At 47.6% G+C, this 23,152-nt stretch overlaps 1 protein-coding gene across 2 annotated transcripts in view; it reads left to right on the plus strand.

The window, feature by feature from the left end:
* The window catches only part of ARHGEF37 (Rho guanine nucleotide exchange factor 37), a 496,119-nt gene that overhangs the window by 313,595 nt on the left and 159,372 nt on the right, over window positions 1-23,152 (plus strand). For both annotated transcript variants that reach the window (XM_069651406.1, XM_069651404.1), the window contains exon 6: window positions 13,676-13,806. In XM_069651406.1, the coding sequence (XP_069507507.1) occupies window positions 13,676-13,806 (131 nt within the window). The remainder of the gene's footprint in view (window positions 1-13,675; window positions 13,807-23,152) is intronic.

Raw genomic sequence — 23,152 nt, forward strand, 5'->3', positions numbered from 1 at the left:
TTTGAGGTGCTTCAGTAAAAGCAGATGGTTCTCCTCCAGATAGTGCGCGGTAGAAAACACTATGCCACATAGAACGAACAAGTACAACTGAACCCGTCTTTAAAGCCACTGTATAGTAATGAAATTGCGGTATAAACTCATCAAAAGTTACTTACATTATATTTGCATTTTCCATTGTGTCTCTGTGTAGGGCAGACCCGAAACACCACTCCTTCTTTGCCGACGTTACTTCTTCTAATGAACGTGGCTCATCGTTTCGTTTCTGAAATTTTATTCATTATCTTTTCTTAGTCTTTCAGGATGGTCCCGGCCTGTCAAGGTCAAATCACAATAGAACCTTATATTGGGTCGTGGGCCGTTCCGCCACCCGAGCAAAACATCAAAGCAGCTGACCTTCACTTTGAGCGAGCACACATTTCTAGTTAGCTCCAGTTAGTGTAAGGGCATCTTGTCTGCGTGCCTTTTTTTTTATTGTCCCTATGGGTCGGCCATGTGTTTGTAATACGGAAACATTCTATAATTTTTGTAAAAATGATTTATATTACTGTTTGGTTTAATTGCAATGGGCCTGCAACATGAGGAGACTCGGAGGAACAGACAATCGAATTACAATCATTTAAACCGTGATGTGTATTTCTCAATGAGCTCTGCTTTAGGTGGACATGGAACAGAGGCAATGTTGGGTGGCAATGCAGTTGTCCCCTGCATAGGTTCGTTCACCACTCCATGTATGTGCCTATCGAGGACATCTACGATAAGTCTCTCAATAAACTCATATTGCATATCCTCAAACACTGGTTTGATCACCCATTGTTTACTTCTTTTAGTGAAGGCCTTATTGTAGCGAAGCGTCCCTAAAGTTCCGGTCGTCCTACTTTGTTGACGGCCAACATTATGGTTATGTGCCAAGACCGCTAGAAGAGTCCGATTTATCATGCCTTCCATGCCAAAATGCAATCTTTTGGGCCTGTACTTTAGGCACATATTGTGGAACACCTCCAAATCTCCTGTGTGGCAGAATTCCGTGAGTCCCCTCAAATCTCTTGTTATAGTTTTATCAAATACAATCTTTTCAATGGCCTTGTGAGTGGGTGATGAAGGAATCAACCACTTCTTCTTCCGTGCCTCCTCTGTGGACAAATGGCCATGTTCACATTTGTGGAAATGCTCATTTGTCGACCATCGATGTACGTTGCTACAGTGCAACATTACTGACCGCCATTTTTCCAGTAGAATTTCCAACGACCCTTCACATGTTTTTGAGCTCCACCAAAGATGGTTGCTGATTGACTTGGACCACTGTGAAATACCTTGCATATCTTTTTTTTTTCCTGCAGCCGACAATTTTTTATTGATTGATTTTGCAAGATGCCAAACGTCAAATTGGTGATTTATATTTTTGTACTGTTCTTTCATTGTCTTGGCAATTGAAACGTGTCTGTCCGTGGCTATCAGGTCGATCACCATTCCCCGCGATTGTAGTTCTTGCAATGATGCTACAAAGCCAACTTTCTCCATGGCCACTGAGGATGTACTTTGTGACACCTGCACGACCACCGAACTCACAATTTTCTTACTTTCCATGTCCTGAAAGTGGTAGGTGCAGTACTTGGCTGAAAATCCTGGACTGTCGCATTGTCCATCACCGGCTAGCCTGAAGCGTTTGCCCGCGAATGTACTTTCCATTGACATTTTTTCCATTCTCCAAGCTTCGCTGATGGCTGGAAATAGATAATCGGTTTGGTATTTGTAGAACTGACTTTTCGCAATGAAATGGATTCCCACAAACTGAAAGAAATACTGTAACTTTTTAAAACTTGAACCACTAAAAAGTGCGGCCGCTGCACAAAGTAGATTGCCTGCTGGCAGTTGCCCCAGCATGGGTTGTGCAGACCATGCGAACGGATGATATTGTGTACAGGTGGCATGTATTTTAAGGTTAGTGCCTCGAATTGCACGAGTCACATTAATCAATGGCTCCCCACATACTTCCCCACCAACCCAATGCCCACATTTCATCATCATAATAATATCCATCAAACAGCTATCGAATACAATGAATTTGGCCTCTTTCCTTATACTGTCACTCTGCATCCCAGCTGGTTCGGCCTGTAACGTTGAGGACATGTCACTCGCATGAAAGGTACAATCTCTGATATCGTCTTCCGCTATGCTGAGTGATATTGATGGTGTTTCATTGTCGTCCACTTCATTCTCTTCCATTGCAACATCTGTTCCTTGTCCGGAGATGGGAGAAAAAAACAATGTCTTCAACTTTCGCGTGCTCTTATTTTTTGCGGGTGTGGATTCTGTGAATTGATCTACGACTGCATCCAAACTACCAGGAGGACATTCACTATCAATGGCTGGTGGTGGTATAGCTCCGTTGTCAATCACTTCATATTCTTCCCATTGGCACGATGCATCTCCAGTCTCAAGTCCCTGCCAAAAGGTTTGACAAGCAACATCTCTCGTTCGCTTCACTGTCTGTGTAGATCTAGTTCTTACACCCACTCGCAACTAGAGGACAGATTAGAAAAGGGATGTTCAGTTTAAACACAACTTACAGTATTGAACTATTGACAGTGAAAGACAACATAATATAGTGAACAGGACACTAACCTTCTTTTGCTTTCTTTTCTTTGAAACTTTCTTTCCTCGAACTTCAACATCTGGACGCTGTTGCTCCGACTCGTGTGTGCATGTCTCCACTTCCTCTCGCGCTGCAACCACTATACTTTCATGATAAGCACATCCATCACTCACTGAGGCTCCATCGACTCGCTGAAACATAGAACTTTCATTAGTATGTATAATAATATTGAAAACACAAAATGTACTTGGGGACCAATACCCATACGTACATCTCAATAGCAAAACACGAATGAACGCATTGTGTAGAACATTCAAACGACAATAGTTCACGCATTGTTGATCTAGTTAGATTGAACTGTCAAGATCCATACCTCGGGCTCCGCATAGACTTCCATTGATGATATTATTGAAGATGACGCTTCAGCAACTCCCTGAAACACAGTAATTGCATTAGTATGGTTTTCTATTTTGTTTAAAAGAACATAAACTTTCTGCAGGCGTCAACGGCTCATCTAAATAGACCTGCACAAATGATCAGTTGTCTAAAATAAATAATGGATATCCAAATATGATTCGATTTGCTCCATCGTTGGAAGTGTCACCACCCAGAGATCTGCATCAACTACTAGGGGTGATGTTCTTGTTGAAGAAGCTCCGTCAGCTCCCTGAAACATAGTACTTGCGTTAATAAAGAAGGAAGTATAGCGGATGTAATCACGTCATTTGATCTCGCATGATTGATCTGTCAGTATCCATACCTCGAAATGCATAAGAACATCAAGGGACGCTGTAACTGCGGTGCACACTTCTGCAAGCTGTTGCGCCGACCCGTAACTGCATGCTCCCCCTTCCTCTTGGACTAATGCTCCATCGACTCCCTGAAACATAGGACTTTCATTAGTAATGAACACAATATTGAAAAAAGAAGACACATAGGAGGGCGACGACAGAAGGACATACCAATGGCTAAAAACGAAAGAAACATTGTGTGTAACAATCACGCTACAAGAATGCAAGATCTGATGATCTCCATCGATGGAACTGTCCGGAAACGTACCTCGAGCATCTGAGTGACATCTACGGTTGTCGTCAATGCGTTGGACTCCTCAGCATCTCCCTGAAAGACAGTACTTGCATTATTTTGGATAACAATAATTATAACTGAAAACAAAGACTAGAGGACGAGTACTGTGGTGTACCATTAGGTAAAATAATTACACGATCAATTAAAACTATTGATTTACATGCCTAAAACAAGTCAGTGTCAGAATAGCTAAGTAAGATTACCCGATAGGCGCTTGAAGTGGCTGATGACTGCAATAACGACACGGATGGAGAATCTTCAGCCTTCATATTGAGTGGATACATAAATGGGGAAATTATTGTTAGCTAATGCTACACACTACCGCAATGCCGAGAGATAAATACGTAAACTTGACTCACCAGTGGAGGGATGTGGACGAATAGAGTGGGAATAGCGGTTGAGAGCAATTTTCGCCTCGCTCGCGGTGTTTTCGTCCTTATTAGCAATGATGTGGAGTACATGTCTGGGCTAAAGTGCCTGCTGCAGATGCGGTATCGATCACCCCTCTTGTCCGCAAAGACTTCTAGGACTCTACTTTCTATCTCAGAGGCTGGATATCCGCAATATCGGACCCATTCTCTTATCTGATCTATTGTCTTAGGGAAAACATGCATTATAGTACCTTCAGATTTGTTATGGGTCTTCGAAGGGCAACCGCCAATGGAACAGGCAGGCATTATGGAAAGTTCTGAAAAGTAAAGATCAACAATTCTCTATGAATACCAATGTGTTAAAACATTAAATGACACATAAAAGGTTCAATGCAAGGTCCGTTTTGGTTCTTGGAACTATACACGTTATTCACATGCGGATAAGTATTTCAATAACTTTCAAAAAATAGAAAAAGTAATTTGACTAAACTCAGAACATGTGACTAGTTCCTTGCATGTACTGTCGTGAACGAAAAGAAAACATGGATGCAATTTGATGACTACTAGCAAATAGATATAAATTAAAAAATTGGACGCAAAATGATTATGGTACATGGACTTACCTTGACGAACAAACAGTTAGATGCAGGGATCAGAGTAGTTTCTTGTCGTAGAACAGGGAGCAGTTCACAGGTTGCAAACTGACGAGTTTGCTCAAAGTGGTCACGGAAGTTCACAGAGACGAAGAGCAGATAACCAGCACCTTCACGGGTTGACTAGCAAAGCGCAAAGAAGTTCTCATTAGAAATATGAAGTGGGTTATAAAGAATTCGAAACAGGGGTGTGTTTGTGAATGAATGACGTGTATATGTCGTGGCATTATGCGGTCTGCAGGGGGCCGTCCAGCGTGAGCGGGGATGCTTGGCAGGAGACACGGGGTCTGGAGGTAGACATGGGAACAACAACCCATGCTCTATAGACCACTTTGAAGTGTACATGGTCTTTGGCACCTCTTGGCCTTTATCGCTCCCTGACAGCTCCACTTGCCAGCACAAGTACCCCGGTGCGAACTGCCTTTGATAGGGCGGGGGGTGGATCGGGGCGGTGGTCGTGCAGACAAGACACAGGAAGACTCGTGAATGGAGACACACTTATGTGGATTGCAGGGGGCCGTCCAGCGTGAGGGGGGATGCTTGGCAGGAGACACGGGGTCTGGAGGTAGACATGGGAACAACAACCCATGCTCTATAGACCACTTTGAAGTGTACATGGTCTTTGGCACCTCTTGGCCTTTATCGCTCCCTGACAGCTCCACTTGCCAGCACAAGTACCCCGGTGCGAACTGCCTTTGATAGGGCGGGGGGTGGATCGGGGCGGTGGTCGTGCAGACAAGACACAGGAAGACTCGTGAATGGAGACACACTTATGTGGATTGCAGGGGGCCGTCCAGCGTGAGGGGGGATGCTTGGCAGGAGACACGGGGTCTGGAGGTAGACATGGGAACAACAACCCATGCTCTATAGACCACTTTGAAGTGTACATGGTCTTTGGCACCTCTTGGCCTTTATCGCTCCCTGACAGCTCCACTTGCCAGCACAAGTACCCCGGTGCAAACTGCCTTTGATAGGGCGGGGGGTGGATCGGGGCGGTGGTCGTGCAGACAAGACCCGTTTGCCGCAGGGCCTCACCAAGGAGAGGCCATCTAACTGAATGTAAGAGGATGGCTGCAGGATCTACTACATGGAATGCAGGGGGGTGAGTTTATAAATACCTCACCCTCCCAGGAGAATATACACTAGATTCATTTAAAAAATCAAAACAACCATTGTTAAAATATATGTTGGGCTTTATTTTAGATTTTAATTAAACATAAATAATAAACATTACACATTGTAAAGTTGAGGTTGCAGCACATCGAGGGAAAATCCGCGGTATTGTCCACTGTCACTGGGGAAATGTTGTCTAATGGCAAGTACCGCACAGGCAGGTATTACTCTCCGAACGCGGTGTCCGAGCCTCCCGTGAAGCCACCAAGTGAAGCAACGATAGGCCACCAGCCTGTACCACCTGTGAAAAAAAAAGATGCAAACTGTATTAAACTGACCAAACTTTCTTATCAATGTCGATTCAGGTAACACATGTCATTTTTCTTAGAAAAAAATTATATCTAGAAAATGCACTATATGGAACAAATTTACATGCGTTCGAATGATATGTAAATGTAATTTTATATGTGGGAGACGACCATGAAATAGTGGTGGCATCACTGACATCACAAACAGAGTATACTTACTCGTTACTCGGATTACGCGGACGAACAGTGCCGCGAAGTTCGTGCATAAGCACCATCATCATCCTCAACACGGTCCGTGAGAGGCAGGCTTCCCTGAACTCTGGCAGCTCGGTGATGCATTGCGGACTTTGCTCGCCTTCCTGCAGACTTTGCTCGCTTTCCGAAATGTAGGCCAAGCACCCGGAATTTTCACGGCAGCAGCAGTTCTCCTCCTCAGTTGGCATTAGCTCGCACCGATTGCACGTGCACCAGGTGGAGACGCCGTCCATGCGACATGGTCCAGGCTCTTCATCCGTTGACTGGTCCTCCCAACTGCCGTCCGAATCCCCATCGTTTTCGCGTGCTTGACTTTCCAGTAGTTCTTCCTCGGTGTACTCGGGCTCGTACATATACGGCATTATTGTGGCCATTGTGCGGTAAAGATAGTAAAATAATTTACAGAGATGGTACAGGTGTTCACACGGGCTACAAGCGGCGAAGGTAGCTGACCAGAGCACTGAAACGAGTCACAGAATACTCAAAGTAACACAGAGAGAGGAATGGAATCGAAAATCTGCTGCTGTGTGTTGTGAAACGGTCTGTTTATACTTATTGGGGAAAGAGGCGTCCTGCCATTTCCATGGCAACACGTCAATAGCTGAGGCGCAGCGATTGTTGACACGAGACGTGCTTGAAATGGGCAGTACCCGTCTGCTGATGTCAGGCTCAGGGGCGGGGGATTTGATTTAGTGCCGCAAAGGCAGGTGAGCCAGGTCGATGCGGCGGAATGATAGGATTATCACAAAATGGAGGCTGATTTCGAGTGCGATAATGGGCGAAAAGTCGGGTAAGGTCCATAGGAAAGTTTCCTACGATCTACCGATTTATGCTTACAAACACATGGCCGACCCGTAGGGACAATAAAAAAAAAGTCCCGGAACTATCCTTTAATTTCTCACTTGGAGTGTTGTCTTCTGTTTGCATCGCAGGCCTTGTAGTTAAGCATTTCTCAATTGTAAATGGATGAGTAGGTGTAATAAAAGGGCACAGAAGTCCATAAGCTGCTGTAAAAAAAAAAAAAAAAAAAAATAACATTTTTGTTTTCAATCTAGGGGTTGCGGAGGAGACCACAGGAGTAGCAGGGGAGAATGCAGGGGTCACAGCTGCGACCCCTGGCGACTCCCAAATGACGTCCCTGAGCTTGATATATTTTACTTGTTATGTTATTGTGATTTATATCACACACCGCTGCCATTTGCATATTCTCCAGGCACCCAGGAAAAGGAAGGGGGTTGGGATGGGTTAGTTAGTGGCATTGAGAGGGAAAATCTTGGGAGGATAGCTCAGGGGCAACGTATTCACCTTAGAAGCAAGAGAACACGGAGCAATAAAGGTTCGATCGCCAGGTCCGTGCTTAGAACCCCCTGGGTATTAAGCGCGTTATAAACAACATATATCATATCATATCGAAGGCACAAGAGAGGTTTGGTGTGATGTTGGTGGCTTCATTTCGGAAAAATGGGTTACACTGCGTTAGTATGTTTTTTGTTGATCGATGTTGTGGTGTTTGGTGGGTGGTTACATGTGGGTTTTTTTGTGCTTCAATAGACAACCTCCACTTAATTGCCCAAATACCGAACACCAGCGTGCAAAACACACACTCTGGCCCTTACCCGCAACTTGTCAATCTTTCTCCACTGAACCCAAAGACTATGAAGGGGCTTTCCAAGCAAAGTGAGGGGCATTTTGTTATGAAATCGAAATTGCATGGAGGGACCACTTCCATTAGCATGTGAGAGCAAATGTCCCCTGCGTGCAATGTTTAACTTTTCCTGCACGTGGTGAAAAAGAGGGTGAAGTCGTCTTTACTCTCCGCTTTTCTACTGCATTTGTGGAAAAGTGTAAATGCCTCGTGCAATTAACGATTGTGGGAGGCATTTACAATACATTCCTGTGGACTCGCCAATTTGCCTGGTTTTTAGCAGGTTCTAATTTCAGGCCAATTCCATGTGAATCCATTGCATTCCCGCCAGCATGAAAAGACATGCTAGTGGTAACGCAGTCGCATTTGTCAGGGGGAACAAGAATGGCAAGTGAATATATAAAGTCAACCCTGCTCCCCAAGTCTGTAAAATTGAGGAAAATACCATGGAGTGGTAGTAAAGGCGGGGTCGGAGGGCAAAGTGTACTTTCATTTTTACTGAACTGCATGACCCTCAAAACGACCCCTCGAGGGAGGCTGCAACATGGAGTCATCCCACTGGAATGCAGATGCATTTACCATTGAGTGAAGTACCAATAGCCACCAGTCATGAATATCCTGCTCCCCTCTGAAAGAGAGCAAAATCATAGCCAACCCCCGCAGCCCCCCAAAATAAATTCAAGTCATATATACAAAAATAACCGCCCGGTACACCACTCAATGACCTCCATAATACATAGCCAGATGTATACAGTAACTGTACCCTGGAGCACTACAATCAGCCAGCCTGTTGGGCAAACACTGCTCTGTTGGAAATCAATATGCTGGGAAACAAGACCTGAGGAAGAGGTGCCACGCCCACTTCCTGTAGCTGGTCCGGTGTAGGTGGCTATCACATTCCATGCTGGAACTTGGCATTCATTATTCATTTGAGAACAGTCAGCGAACTATGAGACCTGGGCGAGCATCCTCTATTTTTCAAGGGGTATCGTGGACGAACGGGTAAGGCAGAGCTCAAGGGGTTAGTCCTGGAATTGCATAGGATGCAGCGCTCACTTTCACGACACGCGTGCAAATATATAAAAAATGTCAAGATCGGTACCATCACAGAATAAAATTGTAATATTCAGTCCTAATTCAAAATGCAGACAAACGTTCACGGAACGGGCTACTGAGGTTTATGGTGAAAATGAAAACACACTCAATAATTCAATATTCCTCTCAACTGATAGAAAACAGGGGCTGCTGAGACAGACCTCTTTTAGCCCAGTGGAACACACTGGCATTAACTCTCAAACAAGTATCTGCGAGATATCTCTGCAGGACCAATGAGGAGGTAGAGCATCTTAGATGGTACGCTGTTCAGAGTGGCGACCGCGGCAGCCCACTTGAAACCAATGGCGAAGAACCCATGTGAAAAGCACAAAACAAGGCATGTTCCTCCTAGTAACCACATGCCAGTGGCCATCACCCTGTGAATGATTACCGGATCATCCACAGGAGCATGATTTGTCAACTCTGAAGACCGACATTGGCCATTTGCTCTTTTCTCTTTTAGAGCCTAAATCGGTGGTTTCCATCATGTTTTCTGCTCCGCCTCCGCTTGGGTAAGTCTTACGTTGGCAGGTCCCAGATTCCAGCGCTGCTTATATTGTCTATTAGAAACAGTCACCATCCCTCTGTTTCTAAATAGCCTTGCAACCTCCTGGATATCGTCTCACCCGCCACGTACCCTCCAAGTGGGCCTGATACACAGTTTTAAGGCCTCAAAGATCTGTGTGAGATAAGCCACATTTGCGCTAGACACTCCAGAATGTCAGGCGAGAGGTTCTCTAAAATAGTCTTGTCAGATCTAGATTGTGATGTTCATAAGTGTTTTGTTAGGATTTGCTGACACGTGTTTCAACCTCAGAGGTCCTTTTCAAGGCAGGAAGGATGTACAACCACTAGTGTTGTGCCTTGAAGTCAGAATGGGGAGGTCCCTGTAGTATCATCGGGTGGGTAATCCACTGTTCTGGTGGAGCCTTAATGTTATTGGTACGGGTTGTCTTGATCGGTCGCACTGGTTACAGTTTTAAGGCCTCTAGTGGTGCATATGCCCCTGTCTATCACATGAGGGAGCCATGAAAACCATGTGATCTCAACCATCATCTCTTGGCGTAACAAGGTCATAGGAATCAAATGCGCAGAAATGGTGGTGATAGGGCCTGAGGTGGATGGCACCATGAATCAGGCTTACAAGAGTCACAGATGGGCACTCAGTTAGTGAGCAGCGTATATCACAACACAGGGTCTTCTCCGTACTCCTAGAAGTGATCTGTCTCATAGGCACACAGGCATCTTGCATGCAGGTTAATGACTATGGCTGGGTCGGCTTCCTGCAGGCTCTTTTATAAATTGAAGGGAAGGCAATCGGCCTTGGTTTGCACTTTGATCCTCTGACAATTGATCGCATGCAGGCAGTTCTTTTTCAGTCTATGTCGCAATCAATTGTCAGACAATCAAACACCACCAAACCAATAATTGTGCTATACTATCTCACGCAGTAGGTTATCGCCCAAGCCCACTTAATGCCAGCGTTACCATTAATTTCTTCTGTAGGCAGTGGTCGGAGTGAGCAGGAGCGGTTGGGAGCGGTGCTCCTCTACTTTTTAAATTAAGTTTTACAGTTCCTATACTTTTATTTTAAAAAGAAACCGTTCCGGAACAGTTTCGGTTTAAAATACCAGTGTAGGAAGAAGTTGAAACTTGCACTTTCAGTGCGCTGCACTGAACGTTCCCTTAAACAGGCAAATGTGTTTGGGGGTTTGTATTGTGTGTGGGAGGGGGCAGGGCAATGGGGTTTGTGAGGAGCGGGGCAGGCTAGCAGGAAACATAGTCCCACTACTTCTTTTCTTACACTTCGACCACTATCTGTAGGTCTCCCTAAAACGAACCAATGGACAGTAGATTCACCAGCAGAAGGCACGCAGCAAAACCATCAATAAGATGGCATCGCATTTCAATTCACGATGTGAAATAAGTCATATCTTGATACCCGGAGAGCTTCTTAAAACTCGAAGGGAGTAGCTCCTGCCTTCTTCTATGGTCGCCAGGGTCTATATATGATGGCTCCATGAGAAGAGGGTCCCTGGGTACCCAATTACGTGTTTTTTGTTTTTGTATTTTTATTTATCGGAGCGCTGTACAATTAAAAACAAATGCAATATTCAAACTCACAAAAAAACATAAAAAACAAGAAGAAAGAATAATAATTAGTCACCTACAAAGAGTAAATTCATTTAAAACCATGGCTCATAAAATCAGCTCTAAAAAGTAATGTAAAATATCATTGACAAAAGCCATAACAAGTCTAAAAAGCAGCATTCCAAAGCCAGGCTGTAAACTCTTCCGGACCTTCAGACTGTCTTTGATCTAACGAATTTCGAGTTTTACCACGGGACGTTCAAACGACAGATTCACCGTAAAAGCACTCTTACTCCTAGACACAGTGATATAAATATTGAGAGGTCTGGGAACACAATATTTTAGAAACAATACAGACTATTTTACATTGAATTCTCTGCTCAATAGGTAAACAATGCACATCACAAAAAAATCCGCATTAAAGGGGTCAGAGAAGTTCCTGGAAGACCAATCAGCAGCGAATTCTCAAGCTCAATGTGTGAGAGAGCCAGTGATTGGACCCGTGGCCGAAAGTGCGAGTCAGAAATAAAAGGTTTGACGGAAGTTCGCCGGTTTTACCAAATCATTTATTTGCGGAATTATTGATAGATGTACATCTAAAATACATCCTAATGATTTTGCAGAAGTAGCAAATTGTGAAGGGGCTCCTGAAATATTAGCATCGTGAAACCATTTAGCAAGACATGGATTCAGTTCTGCACGAAAGACCAAGCCAAGATTCCGTTTCAGATGCATTTCATTTTTTTAAATGGGAGGCCATCCGTTTCCCTATCAAGAAATCGTAATATAAAGCTGTGTGTCATCAGTGTATTGATCTATGCAGATATTATGGGCCCAATTCATGGAATTTTTTGCACGGTTCTAAGTTACTTTGCACTGCCGACACACACCCTGAATCATGGAACTGTGCCAAGTGTCGTTTTGCAGTGCAAAGTCAGGGCATAGTCATTATTGCAGTACAAAATAACTTTGCACTGCAAAAAGACACTTGGCACAGTTCCATGAATCCCGGTTTGGGGCCAATTCATGGAATTTCATGCAGAAATTGCGCAAGGGCCGCACCCCAAAAAGCCCACTGCGCGAGCCTCTCCGATTTTAAAAAAAAAAAAAAAAAAAAAAAAAAAAAAATCTGTGCGCAAGGTACATTCATGGAATTATTTCCGCAAAGTAGCCGTATTCTCAAGTCATGGCTGCAACGTCCCTGACAGCCTCACACGCGAAGCAGGAAACTGCCAGATCTGCTACCTCTGCACACCCCGCGGGCATGAATAAACACACCCTTCAAACAGTATGTGGGGTCCCCGTAAGCAGGCCTCTGACTCGGGGACCCTACGCGGGGTCCTCTGTAACTGTATCCGGCACCCTGACAACATACGCATGTAAAATCGTAACTCGGGAAATGTGCATACAGACCCACTTAAAGTTCCTTCACCCCTCTACACAGCTCATGCGCACCCCTACATTACATCGGAACCCCGATTGAGTACATGCACCCCGAAATCCGACATGCAATTCCACCTGCGTGCTGGAAATCCCACGCAAAAGTGTACTTATGCGAACCTTCGGGTGAAGGATCCAATGAAGGATTTGCGTGGGCATTTCCCAGCCGAGACGTTGTGCGAATGATTCCTAGAATGCGTCTCTTGCTGGGCAATAGTGGGCGGGCGAGGGACTGCCTGCAGGCTGTCCCTCAGAACGCCCACTTCTTTGCAAGTTATTCCCCATTTCTGGTGTTCCGCCCCTTCCCAGCCCTCTGCGCAGGCCATGCCACCCTCTGCTCGGAGTCTTCCGCAAGGACCTCGACGGCTCGCACATACGTAGTCGATTCCATGAATAGACAGAGTTGCGCGCGCAGGTTGGGTTCAAGTAACCTATTTTCTGCACAATAAATTCCATAAATTGACCCCTTTGCGTTGGCAGTGAAAAGTCACTTTTCAGCAGTGCAAAGTCACTTTGAACTGTGCAAAGAAACCCATTAATCATCTGGTCCTATGTTTTCACACGATATCTCACAGTGGATCCATATACAAGTTAAAAAGAACCAGTGATACACTTGCGCGTAAGAAAGCCATCTAGTCCAATGTTTGGGTGGGAATTCCTGGAATTGTAGTTTTGTTTCTGCCAACTTAAATTTATGACAAGAAATTCCAGAGTTCCAAAAAACCGGGACTGGGTGGGTTTCTAATTGCAGGCAAGTGGGGATCTTGAGATCCCTGCCTTTGCGGATTGAGGGAGTCGGGTGGATTGGCCTTCTGGAGGAAGGTGGGAGGGGCGGCTGGTGCTGAGGGCGTGTCTGCATTCTGGACTCTGGTTATGCGCTCGAGCTGCATTTGCTCGCCTGCTATCAGACTGACGTAGGACCTGTAAACCTGCCTTGTGTGAGTGATTCCCTTGTGAGCACTGTGCGTCCTTCTCCCCTTCACTCAACTCTCAATTCCTCTTTTGTTTATCTCTTCCGAGCGCAGCTACCAAGTATGTGAAGAAGGAACACCTGAGCCTGATGGACCGAGTTTCCCGGATCAACACACACACTCTGACCAAGAAGACTGCCCGCCTGAGCCAAATGCTGAAACACGAGGCTGGGATTGTGCAAAGGGTGAGGACCACAGCGGGGTGAGGGCAAGTCCAGTGCAGTCCTCTCCTGCCCCAGAGGAGGGAGGGAGGGAGGGAGGGGGGGAGGGAGGGAGGGAGGGGGAGGGAGAGAGAGAGAGAGAGAGAGAGAGAGAGAAAAAGGCGTGTGCAGTAATTACTCTAGAGAATGAAACAAGCAAAGTGTGAACATGGCCATGCCAAGTCTATCCTACCAGTAGGGTTAGGTTGTGTGTGCATGTGGGGCAAGAGACAGACAGCATGGGTGGGACAAGGCAAATGCAGCTCCTCCCCCAGAGGAGAGAAACACAAGGATTGGGCATAGCAAGGTCTATCCTACCAGGTGTGGGTGTGTGGGCCTAGGGGCCGAAAGCAAAGTGGGGCAAGGCCTGTGCCGTTGTGCCCGCAGAGGAGGGAATAGGCAAGGCTGATATGGTAGTCACCAGGCATGCTAACAACTGTCAATCAATCTTTAATTTAAAGTTTAGGAAGGATGGTTAAGACCAAGCTCCAACACACCAGGCGCTAATGCGTTTAGAGTGGATGGTTGGTGCAAGCACTTCTTTATATATTTTCCTTAATGTAACATAATTTGCTTATATGTCAACAATTCTTTCCTCCTTAATTAATTTCAATGTGTTGCATGTTATTGGCAGACAATATTAAAAACTGTACTTGCTGAACACGTTTCAGACTTTTTCCCCATCATCAGGTGATCAGAACACCTGTCGAGAGACAGATGTTATATGTACTCAAACCCAACTATACATGAGCAGCATAAAGCACTCATGTTAATTGGTACATACTGCACATTCTCACCAGTCCTTTCAAACCTCGGTATTAAACTCAGGAACAGAAAAGGAGTCCAGCGAAATGCCAGCTTCATTGCTGGCCGCGGAAATCTGTAAAACGACGACTTCATGAGGTGGCTTACAGTTTGAAAACAATAGCCCTTTTTTAGCGCCAGTTGTATGCAGATTACAGAGCTCGGTGTAGTGAACGTAAGAGTCTCTCTCTCTCTCTCTCTCTCTCTCTCTCTCTCTCTCTGTCTCTCTCTCTGTCTCTGTCTGTCTCTCTGTATCTCTCTCTCTCTCACCCCCACTGTGGGTTTTTGGGAGTGAGCAGGTTCCCTGCAAACCTAATAACTACAGCTACTATAATTCCTTGCAGCAGAATCAACATCGATTGATTACACCTTCACTGGCTCTTTGCTGCAAATGAGATTGCCTCCCTGTTGACGTGATAAGCACAGAAACCTATGTTTAAATACACAGTTCGGAGCTCATTTGGGATTGCGGCACATGCAAATAGAAGGCGTAAATTGCATGAGTTTTGTATGTCTTCCATTCAAGCTGTGCTCCATTTTCGTCAATTTGAATGGTAGATAGGAGGGTTTTTGCTGCTCCTTTCCTCTCCACAATACAAATCCTCCAGCATTTGCTAATGCATGCATTTGAATGTGGCCGCAAATGTTGGGGATCCCTATTGGGTCAGCCTGTTTTATGTGCCAGCTTGAAGCAGGCAAACCCCATAGGGATCCATTCTAAACGCTGCCTGCCATTTATACATGGCAGGCAGCGTTTACTTCATTTGCATGGCGGAATGCAAAAGGGAAGGGCAAAAGCTGGCGCACAGCCTTGTATGCAGCCTTTTACCCTCCCCTTTTGTACACCAGCTTTTACCCTCTCCGTTTGCAGTCTGCGATGCAAATGAGGAAAAGTTGGCAGCGGTGAGCCGTCTACGTTGAAATGGTCATGTTACGGCTCCCCACTGCCAAATCACGAGTTCTTTCAAATCTTTGCATGATAAGATTACAATTATCCAAAAACCGATGAAGATTAAAATCCAAAAATTGCAGGATTGAAAAAATAATATCTCTGCTCAATTAATAATGTGTAATTACATTATCCCACATTCATTCATACGTATCAACTTCTGCTCTTTATTTTCATCAAAGTAAAGGATTAGTCATAAACCTCAATCAAAACTATCTCTCAATACAGTCATACAGATAATTTAAGTGAATACATGCAGGGAACCCATAAAAAAGATACTTATTTAGAAAAAATAACAATTCAAGCTACAGTCCTCGTTGCACCATCGGGGGAGACATGTATACAATGCCTCTTCCAGTATGCTTCCCACTGACTCAGTAGCACGTTCACATTTCTTTTCCATTTAGTTGGCTAAAGCAAGAGTTAGTCATGGGCAGGCCTTTCCTACCAGAGGTGGGTAGGTGGGAGTCGGTAGGAGAACACAGGAGACCTAGAATGTGGTCAGGTCTATTCAACCTGAACAGCAGAAGCATGTCAGTGCTGCTACATGGTTGCACCAAGTGAGACCTGCGCAAGGGCTAAAACATGTGTGGCGGGTCTTTCTTGCCAGATGTTTAGACCACGGTAGGTGGGGTGTGGTAGAGGGCAAGCTCTATCCTGTCACGGGCATGCGCACCATAAAGGGACAGGACTTTGGACAAATGCTAAAGCAGGGGCAGGGCAAGGACAGCTCTACCCTGCATCGGCATTTGCCAGAACATGGGCAGGACTTTTGGTTTGTGCCATAGAAGGAGTGGGATATGGCCAGATGTGTTTTGCCATCAGTGAGGACCACAAGAGCCGTGGATGCTGGTGAATTATTCAATTGGAGGCGTGTAAATGTTTCCCACAAATCTGCATCAGTGACCAAATGTAGCGAGCTAGCTCGAACCAATCAATAAAGTATGATGGTGTATTTTACAGCACATTTTCTGTAAAATTGGATAAAAAGTCACACGGTCTGAAATCGGTTTTGTTGGATAACTCATGAAAAGAATCCAGTAGATGCACGCCCCCAACATTGCACAGGAGCATATTACAATGCTTTCTCATGATGCTTTTTTCCACAATATCTGACAGTATAAAAACACTTTCATGCTGGCTGTGCCAATATCTGCCATCATTCATATACCACTCATGTATGCTTTGCACATAATGCCAGTAATGATACTATAATAAAAAATGTCCATGCTAGCTCTGCCAATGTATGACAGTCTCCCCACGTAAGAACATACTCCTTTTAGCTTTACCAATAAATGTGTCATGCCCACCATAAGAAAACATGTCAAGACTGGCTACACCAATGTAGGCCAGTTTTCCCATGCAAGGACATGCATCATACTAGCTTTGCCTTTGATGCCAGTTAAAAATGCCATGCCACCGTAAGAACATATATCCAAACTAGCTGCACCAAAGTAGCCAGTCTAGCCAATTTATAGCACTTTTTAAGTTTGCTTCACTCTTGATGGCCATTAAGAAATGCTATGCGACAGAAAGAATATATGGCAAGACTAGCCCCACCAATGTAGGCCAGTTTAGTCATGTTATTACACTTAGCATGTTTGCTTTGTTCAGGACGCCCAGTACAAATGCCATGCCCTAGCAGGAAAATATATCCAGGCTGGCACCACCAACCTAGGCTAGTCTTGCCACATAATCACACTTATTGTGTTTACTTTACTCGTGATGCTCATTTAAACAAATCATGCCACAGTAGGAGAATATATCGGACAATGTAAGCCAGTTTTGCCACATAATAACACTTATTGTGCTTGCTTTCCCCTTCTTTCCCAATAATAAATGCCATGCCCCAGTAAGAATATATGGTCCGACTGATGCTACCAAAATAGGCCAGCCTAACAGCGTAATAACATGTATCATGATTGCTTAACCTTGGATTCTGAGTAACAAAACGCCATGCCACAGTATACATATGTAGGCAGACTGGTGCCATCAAAGTTGGCCAGTCTAGCCATGCAATAACACTTATGTTTGCTTTACCTTTGATTCACAGTAAACAAAATGTTAAACCATGCCCAGACTAACGCTGCACAAATAACACCTTCTCCCCTGCATAAACAGAGACCTGATGTCTGTGTGAAGGATATCAGGTCTCTGATTATGCAGGGGAGAAGATGTTATTTGTGCATTCATTAATTTCTCTCATTCACATACACATACAGCAGACACTCATTCAGTAGCACATTTACAGATACAAACGCTTGCATGCACACATAAATGCATTCAAACAGATGGACACATACATTTATTTCTTTACCTGCTGCCCGAGTACATACACCACCTGTGACAATGGCTCTCTGGTTTCCACACAGTACACAACAGGAACCAGGAAGCAGGGAGGGCTTCTTGGTTCCTGAGGGCATGTGGGGTAAAGCTGTAGCGCTGTCTTGAAGCCGCCAGAGAAACCTAAATGTTTGGGGAGGTGCTGTAGCGCCCCATGCACATTTAAGACTGCATTGCCCAATGGGCATGCACGCTGAGGAACTTACAGGCCGATTCATGGAATTCGTCTCAAAAGTGTCGCACGCGGCTGGCGCACAGCGTGCCTGTGCGAATGTCTGCGCCAGCCGCGTGCGACAAAATCAATTTCCGCGCACAGCGTATTCATGGATTCTCACCTCCAAAAGCAGACGTGGCGCAGCGACCCTGCAGCAGCGCCAGTTACGCCCCCAAGAACGCCCTCGCACAAGGAAAAGCCATCAAGATCGCAAAACCATCGCAAGGGGCTGCGCCAACCCTGTACCAGTTACCGGACTGGCTAACAGCAAACGCAAAGCGGGGAACGCGTATTACGGGTGTCAGGAACACGCGTGCGCGAGAAGTTTCACACGTGATCTGGCCTGGGGGAGCGTGTGCGTGTATTTCAGGGGTGCGCGAGAAGTATTACACGCGATTGGCCTGGGCGCGTGTATTTCAGGGGTGCGCGAGAAGTTCCACACGCGATTGGCCTGGGCGCGTGTATTTCAGAGGTGCGCGAGAAGTTCCACACGCGATTGGCCTGTGCGCGTGTATTTCAGGGGTGCGTGAGAAGTTCCACACGCGATTGGCCTGGGGGAGCATGTGCGTTTATTTCAGAGGTGCGCGAGAAGTTCCACAGGCGATCTGGCCTGGGGGAGCGTGTGCGTGTATTTCAGAGGTGCGCGAGAAGTTCCACACGCAATCTGGCCTGGGGGAGCGTGTGCGTGTACATCAGAGGTGAGCTTGAAGTTTCACACGCGATTGGCCTGGGCGCGTGTATCTCAGGGGGTGCGCAGGAAGTTTCACACGCGATTGCCCTGGGCGCGTGTATTTCAGGGGTGCACGGGAAGTTTCACACGCGATTTCAGCAGGGTACGTGTATTCCAGGGGTGCCGGGGAGTCCTTTATGTGATTTGGCAGTGTGGGTCCTCCCAGGTGTTCCCTGTACACCCTCCACGGCCCCTGCAGGCAGCCCACACCACAGGGGACTACCCTGCATTCCTGGTCATGTCCCGCAGGCAGCCCACCCAACATGGGCATGCCCCCCAGCAAAGGCACATGTCTCCTTGCACTAATGATCACCAACTCATGTCCCCTTGCACCCCCACCCCCCAGCACTGTGGGGCACCTGCGAGCAGGCCCCCACCCATGTCCAACTCATGTTCCCCACCACTCCCACCCCCCAGCACTGTGGGGCACCTGCGAGCAGGCCCACACCCATGTCCAACTCATGTTCCCCACCACCCCCACCCCCCAGCACTGTGGGGCACCTGCGAGCAGGCCCCCACCCATGTCTAACTCATGTTCCCCACCACCCCCACCCCCCAGCAGTGCAGGGGCACCCTCCACCAGGCCCCCACCCATGTCTCCCACCAGCCCCACCCCCCAGCAGTGCAGGGGCACCCTCCACCAGGTCTCCACCCATGTCTCCCACCACCCCACCCCCCAGCTCTGTGGGGCACCTGCCAGCAGGCCCCAACTCATGTTCCCCAGCCAACATGTCATCACAATCTAGATCCCTGGTCCCTATGGTCAGCCTCCAAATGCAAAACACCCACCCGAGTATTGCATCCACCCACTCAGAAATGGCAATTACATGACAGAACACCAATTGCAAGTTTCGAAACAAACACATGTCCCTCACATACACCCAATGGGTGTCAGTGAATCTCAAAACCCATATCATGATATGCATGAAACCAATGAGATGATACTACACATTGAAGTTCGATAAAAAAATATGTATTAAAGGAAACATAAATAGATTCAAAAATAAAGAAACAGAAATGGGAATGTACAAAAATGAAAAGAAGCATGTCCGTGAAAAAAAGCAAAACCAAAAATCATAATCCAAAGTAATGGTGTCCAAAGTCACTGTCCACAAAAGCAAATCCAATGGGAAATAATAATTGAAAGCCATTGCTCCATGGGTAAATTGTGAAAGAAAAATTAAATCCAACAGTGAACTATGTACAGACGAACAAGCCAGGGTCCATTATCCCAACAAAAGAAATGAAACCTATCTAACAACACTAACTAATAAAATAAACTATATACAAAAATGTGGCCAATGTCCAAAAGGTCCAAAATAAATAAAAAAACAAAGGAAACCTAACACTACCTACATAACTATGTACAAGGGCAGCGGGCTAGTCTGACAGCTCACTTTTGGATGTCCCGGGCCAGGGCATCATCGAACTCCTGCTCAATGTCCCGGAGGCGGTCCTCCTCCATGGCCCAGAGGGTCTGCAGGGCCGTCGACGTGTCCACCTCCAACCCCCTGCGGATTGCCTCGAGGCACTCGGCCCGCCTGAGGGCCCTCCGCATGGAGTTCTCCGCCCTGACCATTGTGAGCTGTGCCTCTTCCGCCCGCTGCCGCTCCGCATCTATGGCGTGGCCCAACCGCTGCCACACGGAAGACACTCTCTGTCCTGGGTCCTCCTGCCCTCCGGCCGATGCCTGCCCCTCCGATGTTAAAGGCCCCGAGCCTTCATGGCTCCCACCACGTTGCTGCTGCTGCTGTGCCTCTGCCCGTGCACTGCCTCCTGCTGCCTGCACATCCTCCGCCGGCTGGGGTTCAGTCGTTGATGTGGCCACCCCTGCTGGACGTCCGACTCCCGACTGTGGCAGGGATGCCTCCTCCACCAGCCCGGCTGCACCGTCAGAGGCAGCTCCACAGGGCACCCAGGTGACTGATGGGTGGGAAGATGGCACGGAGGACGACTGGCGCGTAGGGGGTTCAGTTGAGGAGGGGGCCGTAGCAAGCCCCATCAAACGGAGGAATCCGGCCTGGGTGACCTGTCCCAGCAGGCTGACGTGGTCAACGAGCCATTCGAGATGACGTGCAGTCTCCTCATGAAAAGACTGCAGGTCACCTCGCATGGCCCGTTGACGCAACGCCACACCAGTCAGGACAGGCTCAACCCGGACCCGCAGGCAGAGGAAGGCCAGTTGTCGTTTGCGCATCCCCTTCCTGAAAACTGGTCTGGACGTAGGCATCCCTGCTGGTGCAAGATGATGCAGGGACAGGATCAGGGACAGGATTGCACACAGGCACCTCCGCGGCGGTCTGTGCTGCCTCCTGTCCCTGGTCCTGCACTGCACCACTAGCACCAGTGGGATCCCCCCCTCCAGACCCCGTCTCTGTTGCTTGCACAGCCTCCTCCTCCACCAAACCCCCCACCAACCTGGATGACTCTGTGCCATCCTCCCCCGTTGGGCCCTGTGGGGTCCCAGCTGCCCCTTCTGCTGCCGAGGAGTCCAACTCCAACCTCCGCCTTTTGGACCTCCCCCGGCAGCTGCGGCCTGGGACGAGGCACCGGACTCCTCACTCCCCGACGAGATGGCAACATGGGAGGGGAGCCGGGCCTTGCGTCTCCGGCTGGCGGTGGGATCCCCGCCGCTGTGCTCCACAGCACCTTCTCCGCCCTCTTCATCAGTTGACGCTGCAGACAGGGAGAAATAAAACACAGGCATCAGGGCACTGTACAATGGACACATACACACATGACAGTTGTACATGAGTGGCATTGGCAAACCTCAGGCATGCCATCACAATCCCCAACACACATGTCATTTCAACTCGCACACATGAGCCATACCACAGCCATATCGCAACTGCCAGCACCATCCATACCCATACAACAGCATGAGCAGGCAAAGCTGAGCCAGACATCACATGCAACACAGGAAGTGCACCACACATGTACACACACCACCACACTTGCATGCATGTGTACACCTCTGCCAAGTGTCGCAGTGTTCAGATGGGCATCCATGTCACATCTGCCAATCAGGCTTCCACATCCCGCTGTCACATGCATCCATTTTGCATCACTGTTGCACCCTTGTCAAATACACACAATTGCACATGTACACAGTGCTGATACATGCAGCTGAAAACAACATACATGCGTGACATCACGAACATGTCTACTTACATACACATTCATCCAAACATGTGTGCCCACACAACTGCATTTGGCATGCAAGCCTACACACACAAGGACCATCCATGTCTCACACATTACAGCCCTCGCATGTGTTAGCCCCACGGCCCTATACACCCCCACCCATACTCGACCCCATACAAACAGATGTGCAACCTGCACACTACTGAAACATCACCACACGCACAGCTCACAATCAGGATGCATGTACACTTACCGCTCGACTCCAGACGGTCTGCCTCTCAAGGACCTGGACGTGGAGCGCTGGGGATATGCGTTCCAGGACCCTAATCTGAACTTCTGACAAGTGGCCCCGGCGCCCCTTGGCATCCGCTGCCTTCAAGAGGCGCCGGGCCTTGTTCAGGGTCCTGGACCTGAAGTCCTCCTAGCGCTTCTTGACATGTTGGAAGTCGCGGACTGCCACACCCTCCGCGTTGATGGCAGTCACGATGTCAGTCCAGATCCGAGTCCGTCCTTCCTTGTCGGCGTGGGAACTTCCGAAGAGGGCATCATACTGCCCCAGGACTTGCTCCACCAAGACACCAACTTCGGTGGCACTGAAGCTGGTGCCCCTCTGCCTCTCTGGCCGGGGGTTGTCAGTGGTGCCAGATGTTGCAGTGCCCGACATGACAACCCCAGAGGCAGGAGTGGGTGGGCAACTGGGTCCTGGGGCTGGGCTGTGGAGCGATGGAATCCCAGTCGGGAGTCTTCGGTTCCAGCAAGGGTGGTCACAGCAACAGCACCCCTGGCTGATGTGCAGGCAGCAAATGGCAGGGCACGTGGGCAGCAGGCAGTCAGGCAGCAGCAGATGGCAGGTGGGAGCGTGCTCGGGGTTCTGGGGGGGCAGTAGTTCGGCCTTCTGGGCAGGAGCGTGGTCTTCCGTTTGCTTACGCGTGGCCAGCTTGATACAGAGTGATTTGGCACGTGAAAATTCTGCACGTCAGCGTGTGAATCGAGAGGAAAGGCCCTTAGCGCGTCAGCACGCATACGCGATTCCATTGGACCAAAGGCCCTTTGCGCGTATGCGTGTCTGTGACGTATCGCGCACGGACGTTGCTTTTCGTGGGGTGCGGTGCGTGTGTCTTGCAGGCGTTGGGGTTCATACGCTATT

Source organism: Ambystoma mexicanum, chromosome 3p (genome assembly GCF_040938575.1).
Source record: "Ambystoma mexicanum isolate Mex_15411 chromosome 3p, UKY_AmexF1_1, whole genome shotgun sequence".
Taxonomy (NCBI): domain Eukaryota; kingdom Metazoa; phylum Chordata; class Amphibia; order Caudata; family Ambystomatidae; genus Ambystoma; species Ambystoma mexicanum.